This window comes from Bos indicus x Bos taurus, chromosome 25 (assembly GCF_003369695.1).
Source record: "Bos indicus x Bos taurus breed Angus x Brahman F1 hybrid chromosome 25, Bos_hybrid_MaternalHap_v2.0, whole genome shotgun sequence".
Classification (NCBI taxonomy): Eukaryota; Metazoa; Chordata; class Mammalia; order Artiodactyla; family Bovidae; genus Bos; species Bos indicus x Bos taurus.
Genome location: NC_040100.1, coordinates 6,579,282 through 6,599,413, shown reverse-complemented (window position 1 = coordinate 6,599,413; position 20,132 = coordinate 6,579,282). Strand labels below are relative to the sequence as shown.

The 20,132-nt window shown below is 56.2% G+C and overlaps 3 protein-coding genes across 8 annotated transcripts; all 3 read right to left on the bottom strand.

Annotated features, from left to right (window-relative positions):
• Positions 1–204: 204 nt before the first annotated feature.
• MOSPD3 (motile sperm domain containing 3) lies at positions 205–3,614 on the bottom strand. Of its 6 annotated transcripts, none has more exons than XM_027528024.1 (6): positions 2,877–3,241; positions 2,163–2,430; positions 1,858–1,933; positions 1,413–1,642; positions 534–698; positions 205–422 (listed from the first exon to the last, which is right to left on the bottom strand). In XM_027528024.1, exons 2-6 carry the CDS (start codon positions 2,365–2,367, stop codon positions 391–393), a joined length of 708 nt encoding a protein of 235 aa, XP_027383825.1. In that variant the 5' UTR covers positions 2,368–2,430; positions 2,877–3,241; the 3' UTR covers positions 205–390. The 6 variants fall into 6 exon arrangements, with proteins under 6 accessions (XP_027383825.1, XP_027383827.1, XP_027383826.1 ...); XM_027528026.1 differs by lacking the exon at positions 2,877–3,241 and adding an exon at positions 2,747–2,851; XM_027528025.1 differs by lacking the exon at positions 2,877–3,241 and adding an exon at positions 2,618–2,709.
• An 874-nt stretch (positions 3,615–4,488) lies between these two features.
• PCOLCE (procollagen C-endopeptidase enhancer) lies at positions 4,489–9,537 on the bottom strand. The gene is made up of 9 exons (XM_027528020.1): positions 9,310–9,537; positions 8,369–8,477; positions 7,710–7,968; positions 6,728–6,852; positions 6,069–6,205; positions 5,492–5,727; positions 5,169–5,246; positions 4,867–5,037; positions 4,489–4,724 (listed from the first exon to the last, which is right to left on the bottom strand). The coding sequence occupies exons 1-9, from the start codon at positions 9,405–9,407 to the stop codon at positions 4,582–4,584; spliced, it is 1,356 nt and encodes a 451-aa protein (XP_027383821.1). The 5' UTR covers positions 9,408–9,537; the 3' UTR covers positions 4,489–4,581.
• A 1,064-nt stretch (positions 9,538–10,601) lies between these two features.
• Positions 10,602–19,364, bottom strand: FBXO24 (F-box protein 24). The gene is made up of 10 exons (XM_027528029.1): positions 19,200–19,364; positions 18,850–18,951; positions 18,546–18,729; positions 17,338–17,576; positions 16,851–17,085; positions 15,251–15,409; positions 14,857–14,978; positions 14,458–14,589; positions 11,318–11,488; positions 10,602–10,979 (listed from the first exon to the last, which is right to left on the bottom strand). The coding sequence occupies exons 1-10, from the start codon at positions 19,326–19,328 to the stop codon at positions 10,617–10,619; spliced, it is 1,836 nt and encodes a 611-aa protein (XP_027383830.1). The 5' UTR covers positions 19,329–19,364; the 3' UTR covers positions 10,602–10,616.
• Between the last annotated feature and the right edge of the window lie 768 nt (positions 19,365–20,132).

Here is a 20,132-nt window from a genome sequence, read left to right as displayed (position 1 = left end):
CTCCTAGTGACCCCATGGACTGCAGCCTACTAGGCTCCTCCACCCATGGGATTTTCCAGGCAAGAGTACTGGAGTGGGTTGCTATTTCCTTCTTCAGGCCTCAACCTAGGTCTTTTAAATCCTCAAAGGGCCTCTAGGAGGAAGTAGGAGGAACTGGAGGAATGACATGGGAAGATGGGGGCGTGTTTCTTACATATTTCTCAGTTCAGTTTTACAAATTTATTTGATTCAACTTGGAAAAAGATAACAAATCCCTAAGTCTGGGGGGAGATGGGCAGGAAGAAGGAAGCAGGAGTTGAGAGGAGATTATGAACATCACAGTGGCTGTTGCACGTCCACATCCACGTCCACGTCCTGGCCCGGGGAAGCGGCGTGGAGGTGGAGCAGAGCTCAGGTCCGGAGGAACACCATGGTGAGGAGCCCTGGAGAGGGGAGGAAGAAAGAGCAAGGTCGTGTGTAGAGCCTGCTGGCTCTGTATACCCTCTTTCTAGCCCCCACTCCCCTCTCTCTGGGCCTGGATCCACTGGGCTCACCTAAGACGTAGGCTGCCACCAACTTTTGTCCCAGGGAGACGTGAAGGATTTGGGGCAGCTGGCTGCCAAGTTCATCCTGGAGCGGGAGCAGCAGGAAGGCCACAGAGACTGTGCCCATCAGCAAGAAGAGGAGGAAGGAGCTGGTGGCCAGTTGCGGGTGAGGGTCTGGGGAACAAGGGCTGTCAAGAGCTCCAGCTTCCACTCCTGGTCGGCCCAGGGAGGAGGCTGAAGGTGGAAGGTGTACCCACTTTTCGGTGGACACTGGAAGCGTCCTCTTCTCCCTGGAGCCCCTGTCCCCACAGCGCAAGAAACCCTTTCCCCTCTGGTCCCTCATCATTTTCCGCTCTTCAGCTCTGCCTTGATTACTGGCTCCCGTGTACCTGTGTGTCAGGCAGGGACCTCTGTCTCCCATAGAACACAGCATAGTACGTAATTGCTCAACCCGCATTTCTTATTGAACTGAACTGAGCTGACACAGGATGGGAAGTACTGGAGTTAGAGCTAAACGAAGAGTTTTTCTCTCTAGGTGGAGGCCAGAAACCAAGGAAACTGCGAAGTCTGCTTTTCCCCTAACCTGATATAAAATCTTAACTCTTAGAAATGTTACTATCAAAAAGCAAAAGGCTGAACCGGAAGGGAATTCCCTGGCGGTCCACTGGTTAGGACTCTGCGCTCTCACTTCCAGGACCCTGTGTTCCATACCTGGTCCGGGAATTAAGAGTCTGCAAGTCCAGAAGGGGCACCAAAAACCCCACAAAAACCCAGAACAACGACAACAACAAAAAAACCTCTTCTACTCCAAACGAACTCACCTCTTAGGTCATGCTAGGTCCCCCCCCCGCCGCCCCAGAACTCAAGAATTCCCATCCCCAAACTCACTCTCTGGGAAGGGCTGAGCTGTGGATGATGCTGTCCAGGAATGAGGCTCTGGGTGGGGCGTTGGGTCAGACTGTCCCTGAAGCTCAAGGGGGTACGCTGGGGCCCTCAGAACCGAGGTGATGTCCTTGCGCCCCACCACTCGGCCCTCTGTTCCCTCCTCAGAGAGCTCAATGCGGAAGCGATCCTGGACATCATAGTTCCTGGGATGGGGGGCCACGTGGCGAATCACACTGGTCCGGAGAAAAGAGAGGCCCATTGAGGGGCAGTGATCCAAGTGAATCCAGGCCCCACCCTCCCAGGAAACTCCCCCTTAGGGATGCAGACAGAGGGTGGGGAAAAACAGGCTGAAGAGCACCAGCTCTGAGACCAAAGTCACAGCAGGGTAAATCAGAGAAAGCTGGCAGCGACCACTGGCTTTCATCAGCCTCCCCACCCGCTCACTCACATGTCAATGCAGGACTGGGGCTTCACGTATCCTTCCGCGTCAAACACTGTGTATTTGGCAGGTGCTGTGCACAGCACTGGGGGAAAAGGCACAGAGAGATCGATCGACTACTGCCTCAGAGAATCCTGCACAAGCCTCGCCCATGGAGTCCCCCCAGCCTTCTACCCTAGGACTGGACTTGACCCTTCCATTCTGCCAAGGCCGGACAGTCAACCGTACTCATCTGACTCCTCCAGCCCACCCAGCTCCCCAGCCTATTGCCGCCAGTCCCCACATCCCGAGTATGAGGCGCCCATCCCCTTCACCTCGGAAGCGAAGCACTGCTCCCGTGGGGTTATAGAGGGTCAGCAGCTGCCGGGGTCCGCTCCGTTGGTCCGCCCTGAATACTAGATCCGGGGGAAAGACGAGGACCGGGACAACAGGTCCCGAGGGAGGAGGGGCGCCCCGGGACCCCCGCCCAGGAGCCCCCGGACCCACCAGCTCCTGGTCCTGGGGCGCCCCACGGCGCATGCAAGCTCTGGGCGGTGGAACATCCGAGGGCAGAGCTCAGGGGACGGGGCCTGGAGTATAAAGCTGAGGGGTGAGAGGGGCGAAGAGAACGGGATGAGACCGTAAAGCAGGGCGTGGGGTGATTCCGCCGCCGCCGCCGCCTCAGAACCCCGCTAGATAAGGCCCCCCCAGCAGACCAGGCCCAGGTCCCCCAAACCCTTCTCCCCCAGCAGCGCCCTGGGTCCCCTTAAGCCCCGCCCCCAAGCCCTACCTCGAGGGTCACGCCCACCCGGGAAACCCGGCCCCTCGCGCCTCCCAGCCCAGGCCCTAGTCTTCCGTCTTAGTTCCTGATCTCCATAATCCCCGCCCCTTCCGGGCGCCCGGGGCACCCGCCCCCTGCCTCGGAGGCCCGATTCCGCCGGCCGCCGCGGCCTCTTCCGGAGCTGCTCTTTTTGCCTCTTGCTGTCCTGTATCTGGGCCTCCGATCACTTCCTGAGCTTGTTGGGCTTCCGTCGGGCTCGGAAGCTCACCTCCGGTCACAGCACCTGCCAATCAACCTGTGGCCGGACCAGGGCTGCCATCTTTCCGGGAGACCGTTCCTGCACTTCCGCCGTACGGTCTCTATCATTGGCCCGGGCGGCCTCGATTCAACTATGACTGTTCGCTGATTGGTGCGCCTAAAGCGGTGATTGGCTTGATTCCAGTGACGTAACCCTTGACGAGCGTCTCGGGCTAGAACGCTAACCCTGGAATAAGTGGGGCGGCGGGCTAGGGAGAGGGGCCCGAGCGAAGATGGGAGTCGGGCTTTGTTCCTTCCTCCCACCCTTGAGGCTGTCCGAATCACTACAATCACATCCCACAAGGGAGCTCTCTTTCCTTTTTCCTCTTCAATCCCAGGCTCTCCTAAGAGCTTCCGCAGCAACAAAAGTTTTCTACAGTACTAGTTGAATGTTGCTCCCCATTGGACTCGGATCTATGCCCACAGCACTTCTCTTGATTCCTTACTGCGCGGAGCTCATCATATTTGCAGAGGGAATTATGGTTCAGTCCTGCTGCTCACATCATCCCACCGAATCAACTCCACTCTCAGACGAGGAAACAATCTCAACAAGGTGAAGAATGTCACCCCAGGCCACACACTTGGTTAGCAGTGGAGCAAAACAAAGTTAATCTTACCTGAAAGTCTTCTCTGCACCCTGTCAAATATAGAATCTCCCTTTGCCTTCCTCTTATCATGCTTTTGTGTTCTTCGTTCATAGCACTCCTATAGCTACTTGACCTCGGTGTTTATTTTAGTTTATCTCTGTTCAGGTAGAATGTGCTCTCCTCTTCACAAGAGCTGGGACTCTGTTTTGTTGTATTTTTGGCACCTGAAACAGTCCCTGACATTTGGAATGAACAAATGAGTGAGTGACTAAGATGAACTTCTGAGCTGAGATCTGATTGAAGGTAGGAAGTGGACCACAAGATGTCTGTGGAGAATTCCAGATCTAGGGAACAGCAAGAGCAAAACCTGGAAGCAAATGTGTACTAGAAATGGGCAACGGGCCAGTGTGATGGAAGAGGCTGAATGGGAGATAATACTCAGAGATGAGAGGAGGTGAGAGAGAGGACACAGATCACCTAGAGCCTCAGAGCCCATAGTAGGACTTCAGATTCTATGCTGAGACTAATGGGAAACTATGGCAGAGTTATTTTTTTTTTTTTTTGACTGTGCCACGTGGCTTATAGGATCTTAATTCCCTGACCAGGGATTGAACTCGGGCCCTCGGCAGTAAAAGTGCAGAGTCTTAATCACTGGACCGCCAGGGAATTCCCTTAATTTGTTTTTTTAAAACAGCTTTATTGAGATATCTTTGACATATAAAAATTGTATATATTTAAGATGTACAACTGGACATTTTGATATATGTATACATTGTGAAAAGATTGCCACAGTCAAGCTAATTTACAAATCCATCACCTCTGCATATTAATAGTTGCCATTTTGTGTGTGTGTGGAGAATATGGGAGAATTTTGAGCAAAGGTGTGACAAGATTCAATTTACATTCTTCCCTGTAGTAACCCTTGAGTTGAATGAAGGAATGAAAACAAATCCTCCAAGAGCACCAAAACCATAGAAATGGAAATGTGACCCCTTCCTCAATCTAGAAACATTTATTTGAATAAGAAAAGGGTCCCCTAGGGCCAGGGTGTGGAGGTTGGCTTGGGCTCAGGCCTGAGACCCGAGCAGCCTAAACAGGCTTGGAGGGGCACTTCCTGCTGAGGTTGGTGAGGATCTGGTGCTGGGTGGGCCGGTGGAGAACCACGAAGCTCTCTGGAGGAAGGATGGGACCTCTGTTCTTGTCCACCTGGCCCATCAGCAGGTAACTGATGCCTAGGGAAGGGGAGAGAGGGACTGAGGATCTGTGTAACTGAGAGTTTATAGAAATATCGCCTCACCCCAGTCCCTCAGGTTCTGCCACCTCCATCGTTTTCATGAGGCTCAGTCTCCCTCTACAGTTCCACATCTCCGTTACCTTTCTTCATGGGGGGGCACTGCTTGCAGGGCACATAAAACTTCAGGAGGGTGTCCGTGGGTGGAGAGGGCAGGTCCAGGCCTCCGGTTTTGTAAACACCAGTGACATTGACAGTTGCTGTGAGACCCTCCCCTGGGCCCCGCACCATGGACTTAATCATTCCTGTCACCACTGTGGGAGAGAGGGGCGAGAGGTGAAACTGGAGGCCAGGGCAGGGCTGGAACCAGAATTTGGGGGAGAGCTTTGGGGACAGGAGCGGTTATAGGCGCTGGAAGGGCAGAGCTGGGGGACGGGCTTCTTACCCAGGTCGCTGTTACAGAAGTGGCTCTGCAGGGTGCCTGTCCTCCGGCACTGCTTTGGGCAGGTGACACTGGGTGCATCTGGCGGGGGAGGGCGCACCCTTAGTGGAGGGCAACCTACCCAGCAGGGAGGAAGGACCACTTTCCCCACAAAAGCCTCATTGAACTTTTTCAGAGCTCTATCCAGCTTTGGGTCCCAGCACCCAGTGCCCGCCCTTAGCACAGAAGCAGCGCTCGTGGGTGCTGTATGAATGGGCGCAGGAAGGAACTCTGTCTGATGCAGCTCCCTGAGGCCTGCGTCGCTTCCTCTCCCTTTCCAGACTCACCCGGGCCCACCGGAGTTGCTTCTGCCTTAGGTGCGGCTTTGGATTTCTCTTCAGGTGGGACTTCAGGCTTGACTTTGGGCCCGGCTCCGGGCTTGGGGCCCAAGCCGACCTCCCCTGGGACTCCTTCGGTGGCGCCCCGAGGCTGGGTCCTGTAGGAGGCCGAGAAGCCGTCGGCCGTGACGCTGAGGTCCGAGACGAACTGGACGAGGAGCTCGTTCCCTTCGGAGGTGATGGAACTGCGGGCGGCGGGGCATCGGGGGAGGTGTCAGGCGGGTAGCGCATCCTGCTCCCTGCCCAGGCCGGCGGCCTTTTGACCCTTGCCCCACGGCTAGCTGCATCAGCTTCTCGATTTCGCAAGCTCCACTGGCCTCGTGATCCAAGGACCCCAGGCCTGGCGCCAAGCCTCGGCCTGGGCCGCTATCTGCTCCGCCCACCCGGTTTGGGGCGGACGCGTAGGCCGCCCGCGGCTTCAGCTAAGCCCCGCCCCTCCCGCCGGCCGCGGGGAGCCCCGGGCTACCGCACCTGGGGCTGCAGAGACGCCCCGACGCCGTCGCCCACCCAGGTGGCGCCCCCTCACCCCGGGACTGTGTCGCCGCAGAACTTTCCCAGCCGCTTGGCGTCGTCGCTCACGGGTCCGTTGAACACGCTGACAGAGTCGTAGCGGCAGTAGGAGTCGGGCTCCAGGTCAAACTTGCCGAAGGTCAGTGAGATCACCTGGCGGCGGGGCAGAGGCGGAGGCTGCGCAGGGGGACCCCGGGTGGCGGGAGGGTGCGGAGTTCTCACCTCCTCCACCCCGCCGCCGCCTCCGGGACGCTCGCCGGGGCCTCCTGTCTCATCGCCCGCGGGCCCTGGAACCCACCTCTTAATGCATTCACACCGCGGCTCGGAGGAACACACACATTCACCGGAACCCTCCATCGCCGCAGTCCGCAAGGCCAAGCCCTGGCTCATTCTCAAGGAAAAGACCCAGAGTCTACCTCCAGCGTCACCATCACATACACACACGCACGAATCCGTTTATATATCAACATCGGGTACCTCGCTCTCGTAAGGCTCCTCACAGTTGTGATTTTACATGTTTTGTTTGGGTGCGAGCAGGTCTGGGTCTGTTTGTGCTCCCCACCATGGCAAGCTCAGTGCTGGGGACATTGTCGATGTTCAGTAAATCTTTTGCAGTCTGCATGCTGGAGGGCGCCGCCCGGGTCCCCGAGGGCAACCGGGGCAGGGGGTCAGTACCTGGTCCGGGGGCGCGATGATGTGCCAGGAACAGCTGATGCCAGGGGGGTAATCGGACTCGGGCCAGTTGGGCGTGGTCAGGGTTCCCTGGGCCTTCTCCAGCCGCCCCCCGCAAAATTGGTGCTCTGGGGAGGGGAGAAAGGAGTGGGGGTGGGGGGCGGTGGAGACCCTCGTCAGCTGGAGGAGACCGTGCAGAAAGCTCAGATGTCTGGGTCTCAGGAGGAGGGGGCGAGAGGAGGGAGAGGAAAGAAGGGGGGAAGGTTAGCAGAGATGGGGATTGGCCGAGCGGGGCTCGGGGAGGTTTTGGACCAATGGGCGCCCAGGCGGGCGGTGGAAGAGGGGGGAGGAACTGACTGGACCCGCTCCCTTCTTGCCCCTCCCCCTGACCCGAGGCCCCATCGCTCCTCTTCCCCTGGGAGATCCCATCTCCCCGGCCCGGCAGAAAAGTCCCCATCACGGCTGGAAGTCCCCTTGCTGTGAGGGTGCCCTCAAATTGGGGCACAGCCCCGAGGCCCCTCTGGGGAAGTCCCCGCCTTAAAGATTTTAAGGAGACTTCTGCCGCCAGGAGGGGGTGATGGGACCGCAATCGGGAGCCCCCGGGCTGGGTGTAGGGGGCTCCGGGTCGGGGGGAACCTAGTCCCCCAGCCCGGGGGTGCCCCCCGCGCCCATCAGAGGGAGCCCGATTGCGGACGGGGGCGGGCGTTACTCACCGTCCCAGTAACCCCAGGCCGCCCATTCCACCCGCGGGTCGGTGACCCATTTCCGCCTCGCGCCTGGGGGGGGCCCTGGAAGAGGGGGTGGGTGGGAGCGGGAGGAGGGAGAGAAGACGGGGAGGAGGGACTGAAGGGGCAGTTAGTGAGGAAGAAGGGTAAGGGAGATCATGGGGGCCCCAGGCTCTTGGGGTGGAGGTTAAGGCTGGGGTGGGGCCTGCGCCGGGGGCGGGGCCAGGAGAGGGGGGCGGCGGAGGTGAGGGAGGTCTCACCAGTGCCGGAGGTGGCCCGCCCGCTGTACCAGAGCAGGAAGCCTCGTCCTCCCGTGCCCTCGTCCGATCTCATCCTCAGGGTCACCTGGTTGCCGGAGGCGACTACAGGCGCGGGTCGGAAGGTCCCGCAGAAGCGTCCGAGTTGCTGGCCCGAGGTTCCAGACCCGGCAAAGATCTCCAGAGCATCGTACCGGCAGCTGGGGTGCTGCTCCAGGTCAAAGACTCGGAAGGAGAGGGACACAGTCTGGCTCTTAGGGACCTGATGGTGGGGACAGGGGCGGGGTCCTGCAAAGTCAGGCCAAACACCACCAGGCAGAGGGCACCTCTCTTTCCCCCAAGCGTTTCCTACAGAGACCGGGCCTAAAAGGGCCAGTCTGATGGTGCATGACTGCACCAAGACCCAAATGAGGTCTGTGGAGAGACCAGAGCGGGTGTGGATGAAGGTGGGAATGGACAAGCAGGCTCTGCATTAAGGTGTGAGGTCACTTGCCACGTGGTATTGTGGGCACTGACCAGAGGGGAGGGGGCTGGGACTTCCCCAGGGAGAAATGGTGGGACTTGGCAGGGAGGGAATTCCCTTAGCAGTCTGGCCTTTGGCTGCCTGGACCCAGGCCTCAGACACTTGGAGGAGGGAAGAGTGGCCAGAAGGGCCTTCTCACCGTTATTGTCCAGATGCACTCCTTATTGGGAGGGTAGAGGTTGGGGAAACCCTCACTTGCCACGTAACCTGACTCCCCAGTCACATCCCCTCCGCACAGGAACACGGGTCTGGAGAACAGAAGAGAGGTCAGCTCTGAGTGGGGGTGTGCTGGAGAGGCGAGGAGGTAATGAGGATGGGAGGTGCGCAGGGAGCCAGGGGAATGGGGGAGGAAGGCCCAAGGGATCCGAGGCGGCCTCGGCCAGCCCGAACAGGACTGCGGTGGGAAACACTCCAGCAGAGGATCAGGGAAAGCAGGCCAGCCACTTGGTTGTCCCTCCAGCCCCTCAGAGTCCCTACCCCCCACCCCAACAGGAATTCCGGGAATCCTCCCCTCATTCTCCACCGCCCCCCCCCACCCTGCCTGGCAGTAAGGACAGGAGCCGCCTAACTACTTCCAGATGTGGACACAGACAGGAGGCCATGACAGGGGGTGGGTTGGGAAGGGGTGGGGGATGAGGCAGCCAGGGCCCTGCGCTCCCAACCTTTGCCCTTCTCTACTTCCAGCTAACAGCTTGAGTGTCTGACTCCCAAATCTCTCCCTTGCGCTCCCCTCTTCCCCCCACCATCTTCAGTTCCCTCCTGGAATCCTGACATCCAGCCACCAGGCAAGTTCAAGGTCTTGGTGCTCTCAGGTTCCATGAGGGGGGGCCAAGGGTCTAGATCGATGCGGAGAGGACGGAGGGTGGAGGAATGGGGAGCAGTGGTGACCCACAGGAAACACTGGTCTGGCAGCAGGGAAGGAGGACTTGGGGGCCAGAGAAGGGTAGGGAGATGTGGCGGTGGGGGGGGGCGGTTGTTAGCAAAAGAAGCCACCAGATCTACAGGCATAACCCCTTCCCCCGCCTGGAATTAGGGATTTGAAGCTCACTCAAGCCATCTGGAAGGTGCCAAGAGACCTACCTGGTGTAGTTGGGGGTCTGGCCATGGGTGAGAGGCAGCAGCAGAGCCCAGGCAGTGAGGAGGGGCCCCAAGAGGGAGGCTGTGGCAGCAGGCAGCATGGCCAGGGGCGGGGGTGGAGAGAAGTGCTGGGGTCTTCAAGACAGAGGCAGCGGCTGAGTGCAGCAGCAGCAGCGGCAGCAGCAGCGCGGATAATCAGTGCCAGATGAGGCAGCCTCGGGCGTGTGGGCGTGGGGACTGGCCAGTGGGGCGGGCGGCGGGGAAGGCGGGACAGGGAGAGAAGAGCCGGGACAGTGGCGAGTCCAGGGGCCTCTCTAGGTCCAGGACACACAAATACTGACCTAGTGGGGCGGGGGTGGAGCAATGAAGGGCAGATCGAGCATCAGGCTCTCAGCATAATCCAGGCGGTCCAGGAATGTCTTCAGCAACCCTGCTCTGTCCAGAGCCCAAGCATCCTTCCAGCACAGCTTGGGGTCCTTCCTGTGGACCCTCCAGCCCACCCCGTGCACCTCCCCATTCCCACTTCCTCAGCACCCAGAGGAAGTCCTTCTCTGGACTCCCAACCTCTAATCACTCACTTCCTGACCACCCCGTGGCTCCAGCTTATTTTCAACTTCAAATGTTTACTGTCCTCTCCCTCCAAGGGCCAGACCAGGCCACAGAGAAAGAATGTTGCTTACCCATCTTCTTTCTCAAATACTTGGAGGTATGGGTAGGGGGTGGGAGGCATGGTATGTGGGCAAAGGAGTGTCTTCTTTATGGAGGAAGGGGAGGATGGAGTAGAAAATAAGGGAAAGGACAACGTGTAAGCTCAGATCTGGAAGGAAAGCAGGAGGAGAGTGGTTGGGGGTGGCTGGCTGCTCTGGGATGGAGTCAGAAGGAAGCGACTTGCACAGTCTGGTGGATGGAGGATCCAAGTGGCAGAACCAAGTAGGGGCTGGAGAGGAGAGGAAGCTGATGGATGCAGGAACTGACAGCCTGAGCTGCTTCTACTCTGCACCCCACCCCCACCCCCAGGTTCCTCCCAGGCCCCAGGGTTCCAAACCAGGCCTGGATTCAGCCTTTTATTCTATTTGTCAATCAAATCTTTCGTCCATGATAGTCAGGTTGGGGGCCCCTCCTGGGCAGCCCCCTGAACATCTTACAAAACCATTCCCTGCCCACCCTGGCATGTCTAGCAGGCCCCACCCCCCTGCATCCCCTCCCCACGCGCGTGCGCACACCATGTTTGTTGCTACCACTCCAGCTCTCCTTAGCCCCTGGCCCAGGCCACACTCTCCCTCCAGGGGGTGAGACTAGGAGAGGAGGGGTCAGCTTTCAGGGGGTGGGGGGCCTTGGCCAGCCCCTCCAGCAGCCCTCTGCAGCATATCCAGCGCCTCCCAAAAGAAATCCTTCTGTGCCGCCATCAAGGGCATCCAGCCCACGATCTCCTTCATCTTCTCCATGCGGTCCTGCAGTGTGGGGCAGTTGTGGATCTGGCTGAGGTACTCCTCACAGGCCCAGGCCACCCCACCAGGGTCCTGGGGTGCTCCAGCCCCCAGGCTGGGCTCAGGGGTCCCCACTGCCTTGCTGGCTGGTAGGTCCCGGTAGGCTGGGTGGTGCTCAATGTCGTGGCTGGACAGCATGTAGAGGCACTCTCTGGTGGAGCAGAGAGAGCAGGCGCACAAAGGGACCTGGGGGAGAGGAGATAGGGCGTGGCTGAGCAGGTGGGGGGGGTGCCCAGGACGGGGTTCCCTGGAAGCCCCAGCTGTTGTGTTCCTCCCACTCAGACCAGCCCGGAGCCAGCAAGTGAGCTGGCTGGCTGAGCCCCAGGGTCGTGTGAGGTCAGAGAGGGCCAGCAGGATCAGCTCAGGGGGAGAGCCAGGAACCATGGTACACTGCTGGAAAGGGAAGTGGGCGGTGCTGGGAAGTGGGGTCCCTGGGTCCTGGTGGGATCCCCAGCTCCAGTCCCTCTGGGCCTGATGGCTCCTGCCCTCCCCTCTTGCCCACTTGTCGGAACCTGGGCTCTGACCTTGATGTGGAGCTTGACGAAAGAGGCGCTGCCCTTAGGCCAGCCGGGGAGGCGGCCTCCGGCCCCGCAGCCACAACCCAGCAGCTCCTTGCTGAAGTCCGAGCCCTGGCTCAGCACCAGGGAGTGGTTGAGGCCGCACCACAGGGCGATGGGGCGCTGGAGATAATGGACCTGAGGGCACAGGGGGTGGTCCCTAAGTGGGGGACGCCAAGGGCTAGGGTGACAGAAGGGCTCAGGGCAGTCTAGGGAAACGAGGGGAGGGAGGAGACGGGCCGGAGAACAGCCTCCCCGTCCCCGGACAGGCAGCATGGCTCCTCCTAGGTTCTCCGGCAGCCCCAGTCTGAGCACAGAAGCGCTAGCACAGCTGTTGCTTCCTCCTCTCCGCTCCCTGGAAAACAGGCTTCCTGCCCAAGGCCAGGGCCTGCTGTCTGCATCCTGGTCTCACCCCCAGGCCTTCGCCTATCCAGTCTCTGTTCTGCCTTCCAGCCTCGAGGGGGAAGAAAGAGCCTCTCTATCCCTGTGCCATTCCAGGAAGGGCTGCCTTCCACGGACTCCTTCCTTCCATCTCTAGCATTTTCAGTCTGTCATATCATTACCTTTCAAAATGGCCACACTGTTCTGGAAAAACACTTCCACCCGACTCCTGCTGCTTCTGACCTCTGTTTTAGGCAGCAAGACTGGCTATATAATCAGTCTGAGGTGGGCCTCTTCTTGTTCTTTGCACAGCAGGTCTCACCTGAACCTTCTGTGATCTGACTTCCTACTATGCTGGGACTTCTCTCCTAAGGCACTGGACCTCCCAGCAGGCAAATCCCAGGGCCTCTCCTGCATGCTCGCTCCTGAGGCTGAGCGCTTTAAATTGTGATAATGTAGATACATAATTTATGGCCACTATAGGAAAGTTTATAGGAAAAATTATAAAATATTATCACTGCGAGAAGCCCCACCGCCTCTTATTAACCTCTTGCTGGGCATTCTTCCTCAGTGTTGCCTCTATAAATATACATACACAAGCTGTATATTTTTAAACAAAAATGGGATTGTGCTGTGTAAACCATTTCTTGATTTTTTTTTTTCTCTTAAAAGTATGGGAACTTCCCTGGTGGTCCAGTGGCTAAGACTCTGCATTCCCAATGCAGGGGCGGGTTGGATCCCTGGTCAGGGAACTAGATGCCACATGCTGCAACTAAAGATCCTCCATGCTGCAATGAAGACCAAAGATCCTGTGATTTGCAACTAAGACCTGATGCGGCTATAGATAGATAGATAGATATGCCATATATATCTATATGTATTTATACACACACACAACGTATGGCACAACTGGGACTTCCCTGGTGGTGCAGTGGTTAAGATTCTGTGCTTCCACTGCAGGGCAGATGGGTCTAATCCCTGGTCAGGTCAGATCCTGCACAACCTGTGCTGTGCGTGCATGCTTGTTTGTGTCCAACACTTGCGACCCCATGGATTGTAGCCCACCAGGCTCCTCTGTCCATGGGATTTTTCAGGCAAGAATATTGGAGTGGGTTGCCATTTCCTCCTCCAGGGGATCTTCCCAACCCAGGGATGGAAACTGCCATTTCCCACGTGTCCCGCACTGCAGGCGGATTCTTTACCACTGAAGCACCTGAGAAGTCCGCATAATGTATGCAGCACCCCTGCCAAAAAAAAGACACAACCATCTTTCCATGTCAGGGAGTATATTCCTGCATTATCACTGTCACTATTAATCACCCCCTCCTGGGCGAAACTTTCTGTACCCATGAGATTTGAGGGTATACCCATTTGAGGGTGTGTCTCTGAGACAAGTTTCAATCCCTCTGCCCACAATGGTGGCTACCACGCAGCTTTGCTCCCCTTATCTCTACTTTTGTCGTTTCAACTTTGTTCCAACTTGGAATCAGCTAGACGTTTCTATTTCAGTGTTTTACTCTTCATTGAAAAAAAAAAAAGGCTAAATTCACTTTCTCCCCCGAAACCAGCATTCCTCTCCAACTGACGTGTTTACTTGTGATACTGTCCATTTCCAGGGCCAACTATATCCTGCCCTGCTGCCCTCATATGTAATTACTTTCCAGAGGCTGTTCATTTTCTTTTAAAACACCTCACATCTCCATTCCTCTCTGTTCCTGCTCCCACTGTGCCAGTCCTAATCCCTTGTCTCAAGCCTGAGTGTCCCTCAACAGCTTCTGGGGGGCCTCTCACTGTGCCCTCTGGCAAGGTGACCCAGTCTCAATCATCCAGGGGGGTTGTCTTCTCCTGCTCCAGAACCCACAACTGCTCTTTCCCAAAGCAACACTTCTGTAGGCTTGTGTCCACCTATAGGGCTTCCCTGGTGGCTCAGATGGTAAAGAATCAGCCTACAATGCAGGAGACCCAGGTTTGATCCCTGGGTCAGGAAGATCCCCTGGAGAAGGGAATGGCTACTAAGTGCAGTATTCTTGCCTGGAGAATTCCATGGACAGAAGAGCCTGGCAGGCTACAGATTACAGGGTCGCAAAGAGTCAGACACAACTGAGCAACAAACACAATACCACCTTAATACCACCTTGTAGCTGCTGAATCCCAAAACACTGCTCCAGTCAGGTCAGTCTTTCCACCTTCCCAGGGATGCGCAAGCTGTGTCCCCACCGCCCCGCCCCCCCCACCGTTACATAGGATGCCTTTCCCGGTACCCAACCGAATCCTCTCTAACCCACTGAGATGCTCACATCTTAGCTCCTCGAGTTACTTCAGCCCACCCAGGTCTCCTCATGTCACTAAACTCCTACTGCCCTAACAGCACGAGCCACACAAAGTTCACCTCGTGGTGCCAACCCGGGTGAGACACGCAACAGTAGCACAAGCATTACAAACTGGTTGACTTCCTAGGGATTAGAAAGTGGATTCTGGGACTTCCCTGGTGGTCCAGTGCCCAAGACTCCGTGCTCCCAATGCAGGGGGCCTGGGTTTGATTCCTGGTCAAGGAACTAGATCCCACATGCTTCGATTGAAAGATCCCACACGCTGCAACTAAGACCCAGCGCAGCCGAATAAATAAATACAGTATTTTTTAAGTAGTGGATTCTATGGAAATTAGAGGCGTGGAGATAGATCCAGGGGTCAGGGAATTAGGGAAACGGGGGAGGCAGGATGCTCACCTGTGTGGGTTCCCCTCTGTCCATTTTGTCCCCTGTTCCCAGCTGCCCATATCTATTATTTCCCTGCATAAAGATTCGGCCAAATTCATCCACCAGGCCAAGGTGATTGTAGCCAAGAGCACAGAATAGGATCTATGAAGTAAGGCAGAAAGGCAAAGTGAGTGTTCAGTTGTCTTTGGAGGAACTCTGAGCTCCAGAGTCTCCCCACTGCTGACCTGCCCTCCCCAGCTGATCGCTTCCAGTTGCGCCTTCCATGCCACCCCTCTCACAGGTCCCCTTTCCATCCCTGATCAATCATTTGATTCCTGCTCATAGTTCAGACCTTCAGTACCTTGCAGTCCCCTAAGCGCCCCCGCCCCTGGTCTGCCCTGCCCGCCCCTGCCCTCCCGAGGATCCTACCTTGGCAGGCAGTGAGAGTGCAAGCGGCATCTGCTGGTCCAGGGGGTCAAACGCTTGAAGGGTCCCAAAGAGATCACGATACACCCCTGGGGTATGCACCTCAAAATACACTCCCCCCTGGTCTGGGGGGTCGGGAGCCCTCAGCTCAGCAGCTTTGGGCACCCATGTCCTAGGGATCGGGCCCTACCTGTGATGAAAGGTGCAAGTTCTGGGGAGTCTCACACCCATTAGAAATGCACCAGCTATGATGTCTGGGAACTTAAACACCTGTTTTGACTAGGATGCCCTATGGATCCCCTGCCGAGCTGGAATAAGGATAAGGGAGGGCTCTGTATCTGGAAGGTCTGTCCAAGGTTGGGGTCTGGAGAAGCAGGAAGATAGTTGTCTTTCTTACCTGTGATGTAGAGAGTACTGCTCTGGTTGGAAGCCATGCAGGCCACACGCAGGTGAGGAAGGCAACGGGACACCTTTCTCAGGGCCAGCTGAACCGTGTAGGAGCGTGGTTGATCCAGCTGGGTCTCATTCACGACCAAAGAGTAGATCTTTCCTTCTTCTGGGGGAGGGGACAAGGAGGCAGACAACTGTGTGGGGGAAGGGACCCTCCAATAGCCACATTGACTTCTTTTTAAATAAAAATGTTATTTATTTGTTGATGCCGTGCTGTGCGGCATGCCGGATGGTTCCTGGACCAGGGATGGAACCTGGGCTCGCCACACCCAAAGTGCTGAATCCTAACCACTAGGCCACCAGGGAACTCCATTGACTTCTCAAGAGACTCCCTAAGCCCTAACAAGACAAAACATTTACTGCCCTAGAGTGGGCTGGAGGGAAAAGTGTAGAGAAGAAGCAAGGAGCGGTGATGGGGGGGCGGTGACTTCAAGTTCCCCGGCCTCCAGCTCTCACCACTGAAAATCAACCAGGGGAGTTCTTCAGTGTGAGGGACAAGTGGAGAGAAAACCTAGCAGGTGGATTTGGTGGAATCTAATTTGATTCCTGGTTGGGAAGAATGATGTCTGGGGATTCAGGGCTCTGCCTAGCATTAAGAAGTCCAGAAGGGCAGAGGGGAGGGGGGAGTGTTCCCTGGTGGTTAGGACTCTGTGATTCCATGGCAGGGTACCCGGGTTCAACTTCACAAGTTGTGAGGCATGGCCAAAAAAAAAAAAGAAGTCCAGAAGGTCTCAGGTCTGGGGGCTCGGGAGTGTGGTCAAATCTGGGGAACACTGAGAAAAAGACGGGGGTAGTTCAGGTATAAAGTACAGTGCCTGGTGGAGGTTGGGATGCTTAGAATTTTAAAAATCAGTGCAGGGACTTCCCTGGTGGTTCAGTGGTTAAGGTTCCACCTTCCAATGCAAGCGGTGTGGGTTGAATCCCGAGTTGGGGTTACTACGATCCCACAAGCATGGGGTGTGGCCAAAAAAATAAAGTAGTGGAGTTCCCTAGTGGTCCAGTGGTCAGGACCCGGCATTTTCACTGCCTTGGCCCCACGTTCATTCTCTGGTTGGGGAACTAAGATCCCACATGCCATCAGTAAGGAAGTGTTAGTTGCTCAGTTGAGCCTGACTCTTTGCGACCCCACGGACTGCAGTCCACCAGGCTCCTCTATCCATGAGATTTTCCAGGCAAGGATACTGCAGTGGGTTGCCATTTCCTTCTCCAAAGGATCTTCCCAACCCAGGGATCGAACCTGGGTCTTCTGCACTGCAGGCATATTCTTTACCGACTGAGCTCAAGGGAAGCCCCCCACATGCCATGCAGACCAGCAAAAAAAATAAAAATAAATCAGGTGTTCACTAGAACAGTGGTTTCCAAACCATTTTTGCAGCAGGGCCCTTTATTCCTATGACATGTTACCTAGAATCCTAGACTAGCAGAAAGATCAAAGCAGATACTTGGTTCGACACCAGGACGAGGTGCCCCTCTCCCCCCACCTTCTGCTATGGGTCCTGAAGACTCTGTAGGAAAATAATATGTAAACAAGTTGCTTTAAGCCTCACCTGTGAGGAGCAGCAAGGCCCGCTGCGTCTCCTGACCAACCAGCACAATCTGCTTGAAGCTCATGGAGTGGTGGAAGGTCATCTTGAAGACCCGCTGCCCGCTGGACTGCAGGTACACCTCGACACAGTCGCAGGCCCGGCTGCTGGTCGTGCCCACCACTCCCGGCTGCTCCCGAGTGGCCAACACGTAGAGGTATTTGCGGTAAACTGTGTCACATCTCGGGTCGGAGGCAAACTGTAGGAAAAGACAACAGTGGGACAAGAAGAAGGTGCCCGGGATCTAGAACCTTGCAGTGGGATGAGGCTGGGGCAGCTAGATCCGGGGGTAGGTGATGAGATACGTGGGTGCGGGGCTGGGAAATGCGGACTTGGTTTCAGGTTCCTGGTATAGGAGGGCGCTGTCCTGAGGATGCCAGCTCGGGACTCGTGTGGCCCTGGGGTCCCAGAGGAAAGATGGGGTCTCGGCTGCCCGGGTCCTGTTACTCACGTCCTTGGCTCCACGACACAACACAATGTAGCGGCAGGCCCGCTTCCACTGGATCTGGCCAAGGGTGGAGGAGACCAGGGCATTTTTGAGGAAGAAGAGGGTCCCTGCGTAGTCAAGAATGAAGACGTGGTCCTTGGTGGGCAGGAAGCGGCGGTAGCCATGGGCTAGCTGGGGAGCTACACTCTTGCTGAGACAGCGGCGGCGGCCCCCAAATGCCTGGAAATACAGGCCCTTTGTGTCTGGAGAAGACAGAGAGAGGGAAATTTAAAGGCTGAGGAAGGCACAAGGGAGATGAATCAGAGCTTGGGCAAACTAGGTTTCTCAATGGATGGGTGTTTAGCTCCTCCCCATCCCCATGCCAGGGGAACGACCCCTTTCAAAGGGCCTGTGCAATGCTCAGAAGATACCTGAAATTACGCCCCATGTCTGAACTAAAATTCTCTGCCTGACCTCAGCCCAGGGCCATACACATGCTGCTAAGTGTATGGACTTCTTTGGTCCAAACTTGCATTGAAGTGGAGACATCAAAGGACTTAACAAGAATTCATAGAAAAGTAGAAAGAGGAGTGAAAAGGAATGACTGGGAAAAGCTGGTAGCCCTCCCTTGTCCCTAGCTCTGGATGTGCTACCTGGATCTCCCTTCACTCTGGTGTGTGAGATGAAGTTATTGGATTGGAGGTTAGAGCATATTTCTCGACTGGGGGTGATTTTTGTCCCTCAACAGACATTGGCTGTCACAGCTCAGGGAGGTGCTATTGGTATCTAGTGGGTGGAGATGAGGGAAATTGGTAAACATCCCACAAATGCAGAGGACAGCCCCCTCACCCAACTTCAAAGAATTATTTGTCCCCAAGTTTTATTAGGGATCAGGTTGAGAAATCCTGGTTTAGAGGAGGGAAAACTCCAGGTGTTGGGAGAGGAGGATGTCTGAAGGCGAAATGTGGAAGTGTTTGAATGTGGTGGGCAACTTGGCAGCGATGCTAGAAGGAGTGGGGGCTCTGGGTGACACTATCTGAGAGCATCTCTAGAGACTTGGAGTAAGACCTTGCTGAAGTGTGTTTCAATCTAATAAGTTTCTTGCAGAGAAAGGGGTCCTGGAAGATGGCTGGGAATACTGAGGTCATCAGACCACTTTATGGAGCAGGAGGGACCCCAGGATAAGGTAGGACAGAGGCAGAGAGAACTAGAGGTTTTGGGGGAAGGTGTACAGTTCAGAATGGCAGCTCTCTTCCAGGGTCGGACCCCAGAACCCTGCTCTCGAAGGCGAGGACTGAGCCGGTGACAGATGCGTCTCCACATGCTCTCGGCATCGCACACTTGGTGGAAGTAGTGGCAGGTCTGGCCAAGAGCGACCACATCTCTGACTGGGAGGAATGAGATGATGTGCTCCACCTGCGGGGGTTGGGGGGCAGGACGGGGAAAGCAGGGGTCAGGGGGCAACCCCCTCTCCAGCTCTCCTGCCCCCCGGTTCCTTTATTCTTAGCACCAACCCCCCCACCCCCAAGGACTCACCAGCTCTGGGGGGAACAACTGAACAGAAACAGGGTTTCCTCGTCCCTTCTTCTCTTCACCCCCAGGTTCTGAAGGGCCACATGAAGGGCAGCTCCGCTTTACCTGCCCAAGGAGAAGGGGGCACACATGAAGGTCATGCCTCTCTTTCTCCCTTCTCTTACTTATTAACTGCTATTTGGGAGGGCCCATTGCTCTGACTCCCAGCTCTGTGCTGTCAGAGCTTGCCATCTTTTTCCTCTGGGTCCGTGGGTTACCCCTCCCTGTCTGCCTGGCTCCTTGTCCAACTCCTCCCCTGACCTCCGGCTGCCATCTTGCTGCCCCCCCTTTGCCTCGCCGCCCTCCCCCCTCACCCTGAGCCCCTCCTCCCGTCTGCACAGCCCGGTCAATTTTTGCAGCTTCCGGCTCCGGCTTCTCCTCACCATCCTGACTGCCCCCTCCCTGCTCCTGCCCTCATCTCTCCGGGCCCCTCGGCCCCCCATACTCAGCTCCCTGGCCCCCGTCCCTGCTGCCTTTCCCACACCATGTCCCCTGCCTGGGCTTGGGGGACTTTCTGGGGCCCCTCGCCCTGCTAGGCTCCTCCCCTATGGAGTCTGGGGCAGACAAACCTCTCTCTGTGACCTCACTACCCAGCCACTGTGACCTATTTTTCCCCAAGCTTGCCTGGGATTTTCTCTCAGCTCCTTGGTTCTAGCTCAGTTCTGGCCACCCAGGGGCTCATGGGATATGCATTGGACAGGAGAAGTATAGTGTGAGCTACTGGTAGATGAGGCCTTTCCTTTCAGGGTGTTTTTTTCACTTGATGCCCTTTTAGCAAGAGAAGCACTGGTGAATTCTTCATATCTTAGCAGTTAAGAGCCACCAGGGGATTTGTAGCTCAAGAATATATATATATATATAAAAGTATAAACTCAGTTCGACAGGCGAGGGGGAAAGGTGACCCTGTTAATTAGACCATTAATCTCATGACAGCATGCATCAGATGACAGCGGCCACAGCTGAGCACAAACACTACTCTTTTCTCATGAAGAACACATCCAAAAGTAGACTTCTTTCCTGGGGACAGTAACATGGTTGCATGCATGAAGGGCAACATATTAAGGTGGAAAAAAGGAATAGATTTACTCTGAAAGCTCACTATATCTCCCAGAGTCTAAGCTATTAACTTAGTCTTATGGGCAGAGGGGGATGACATGGATGAGAAGCAGCAGAGCTGGGGCTGCATCTGTCCATGTAGGGGGACAGAAGATCTGCACCTATACATCCAAGGAGTGGCTGTCTGTCCC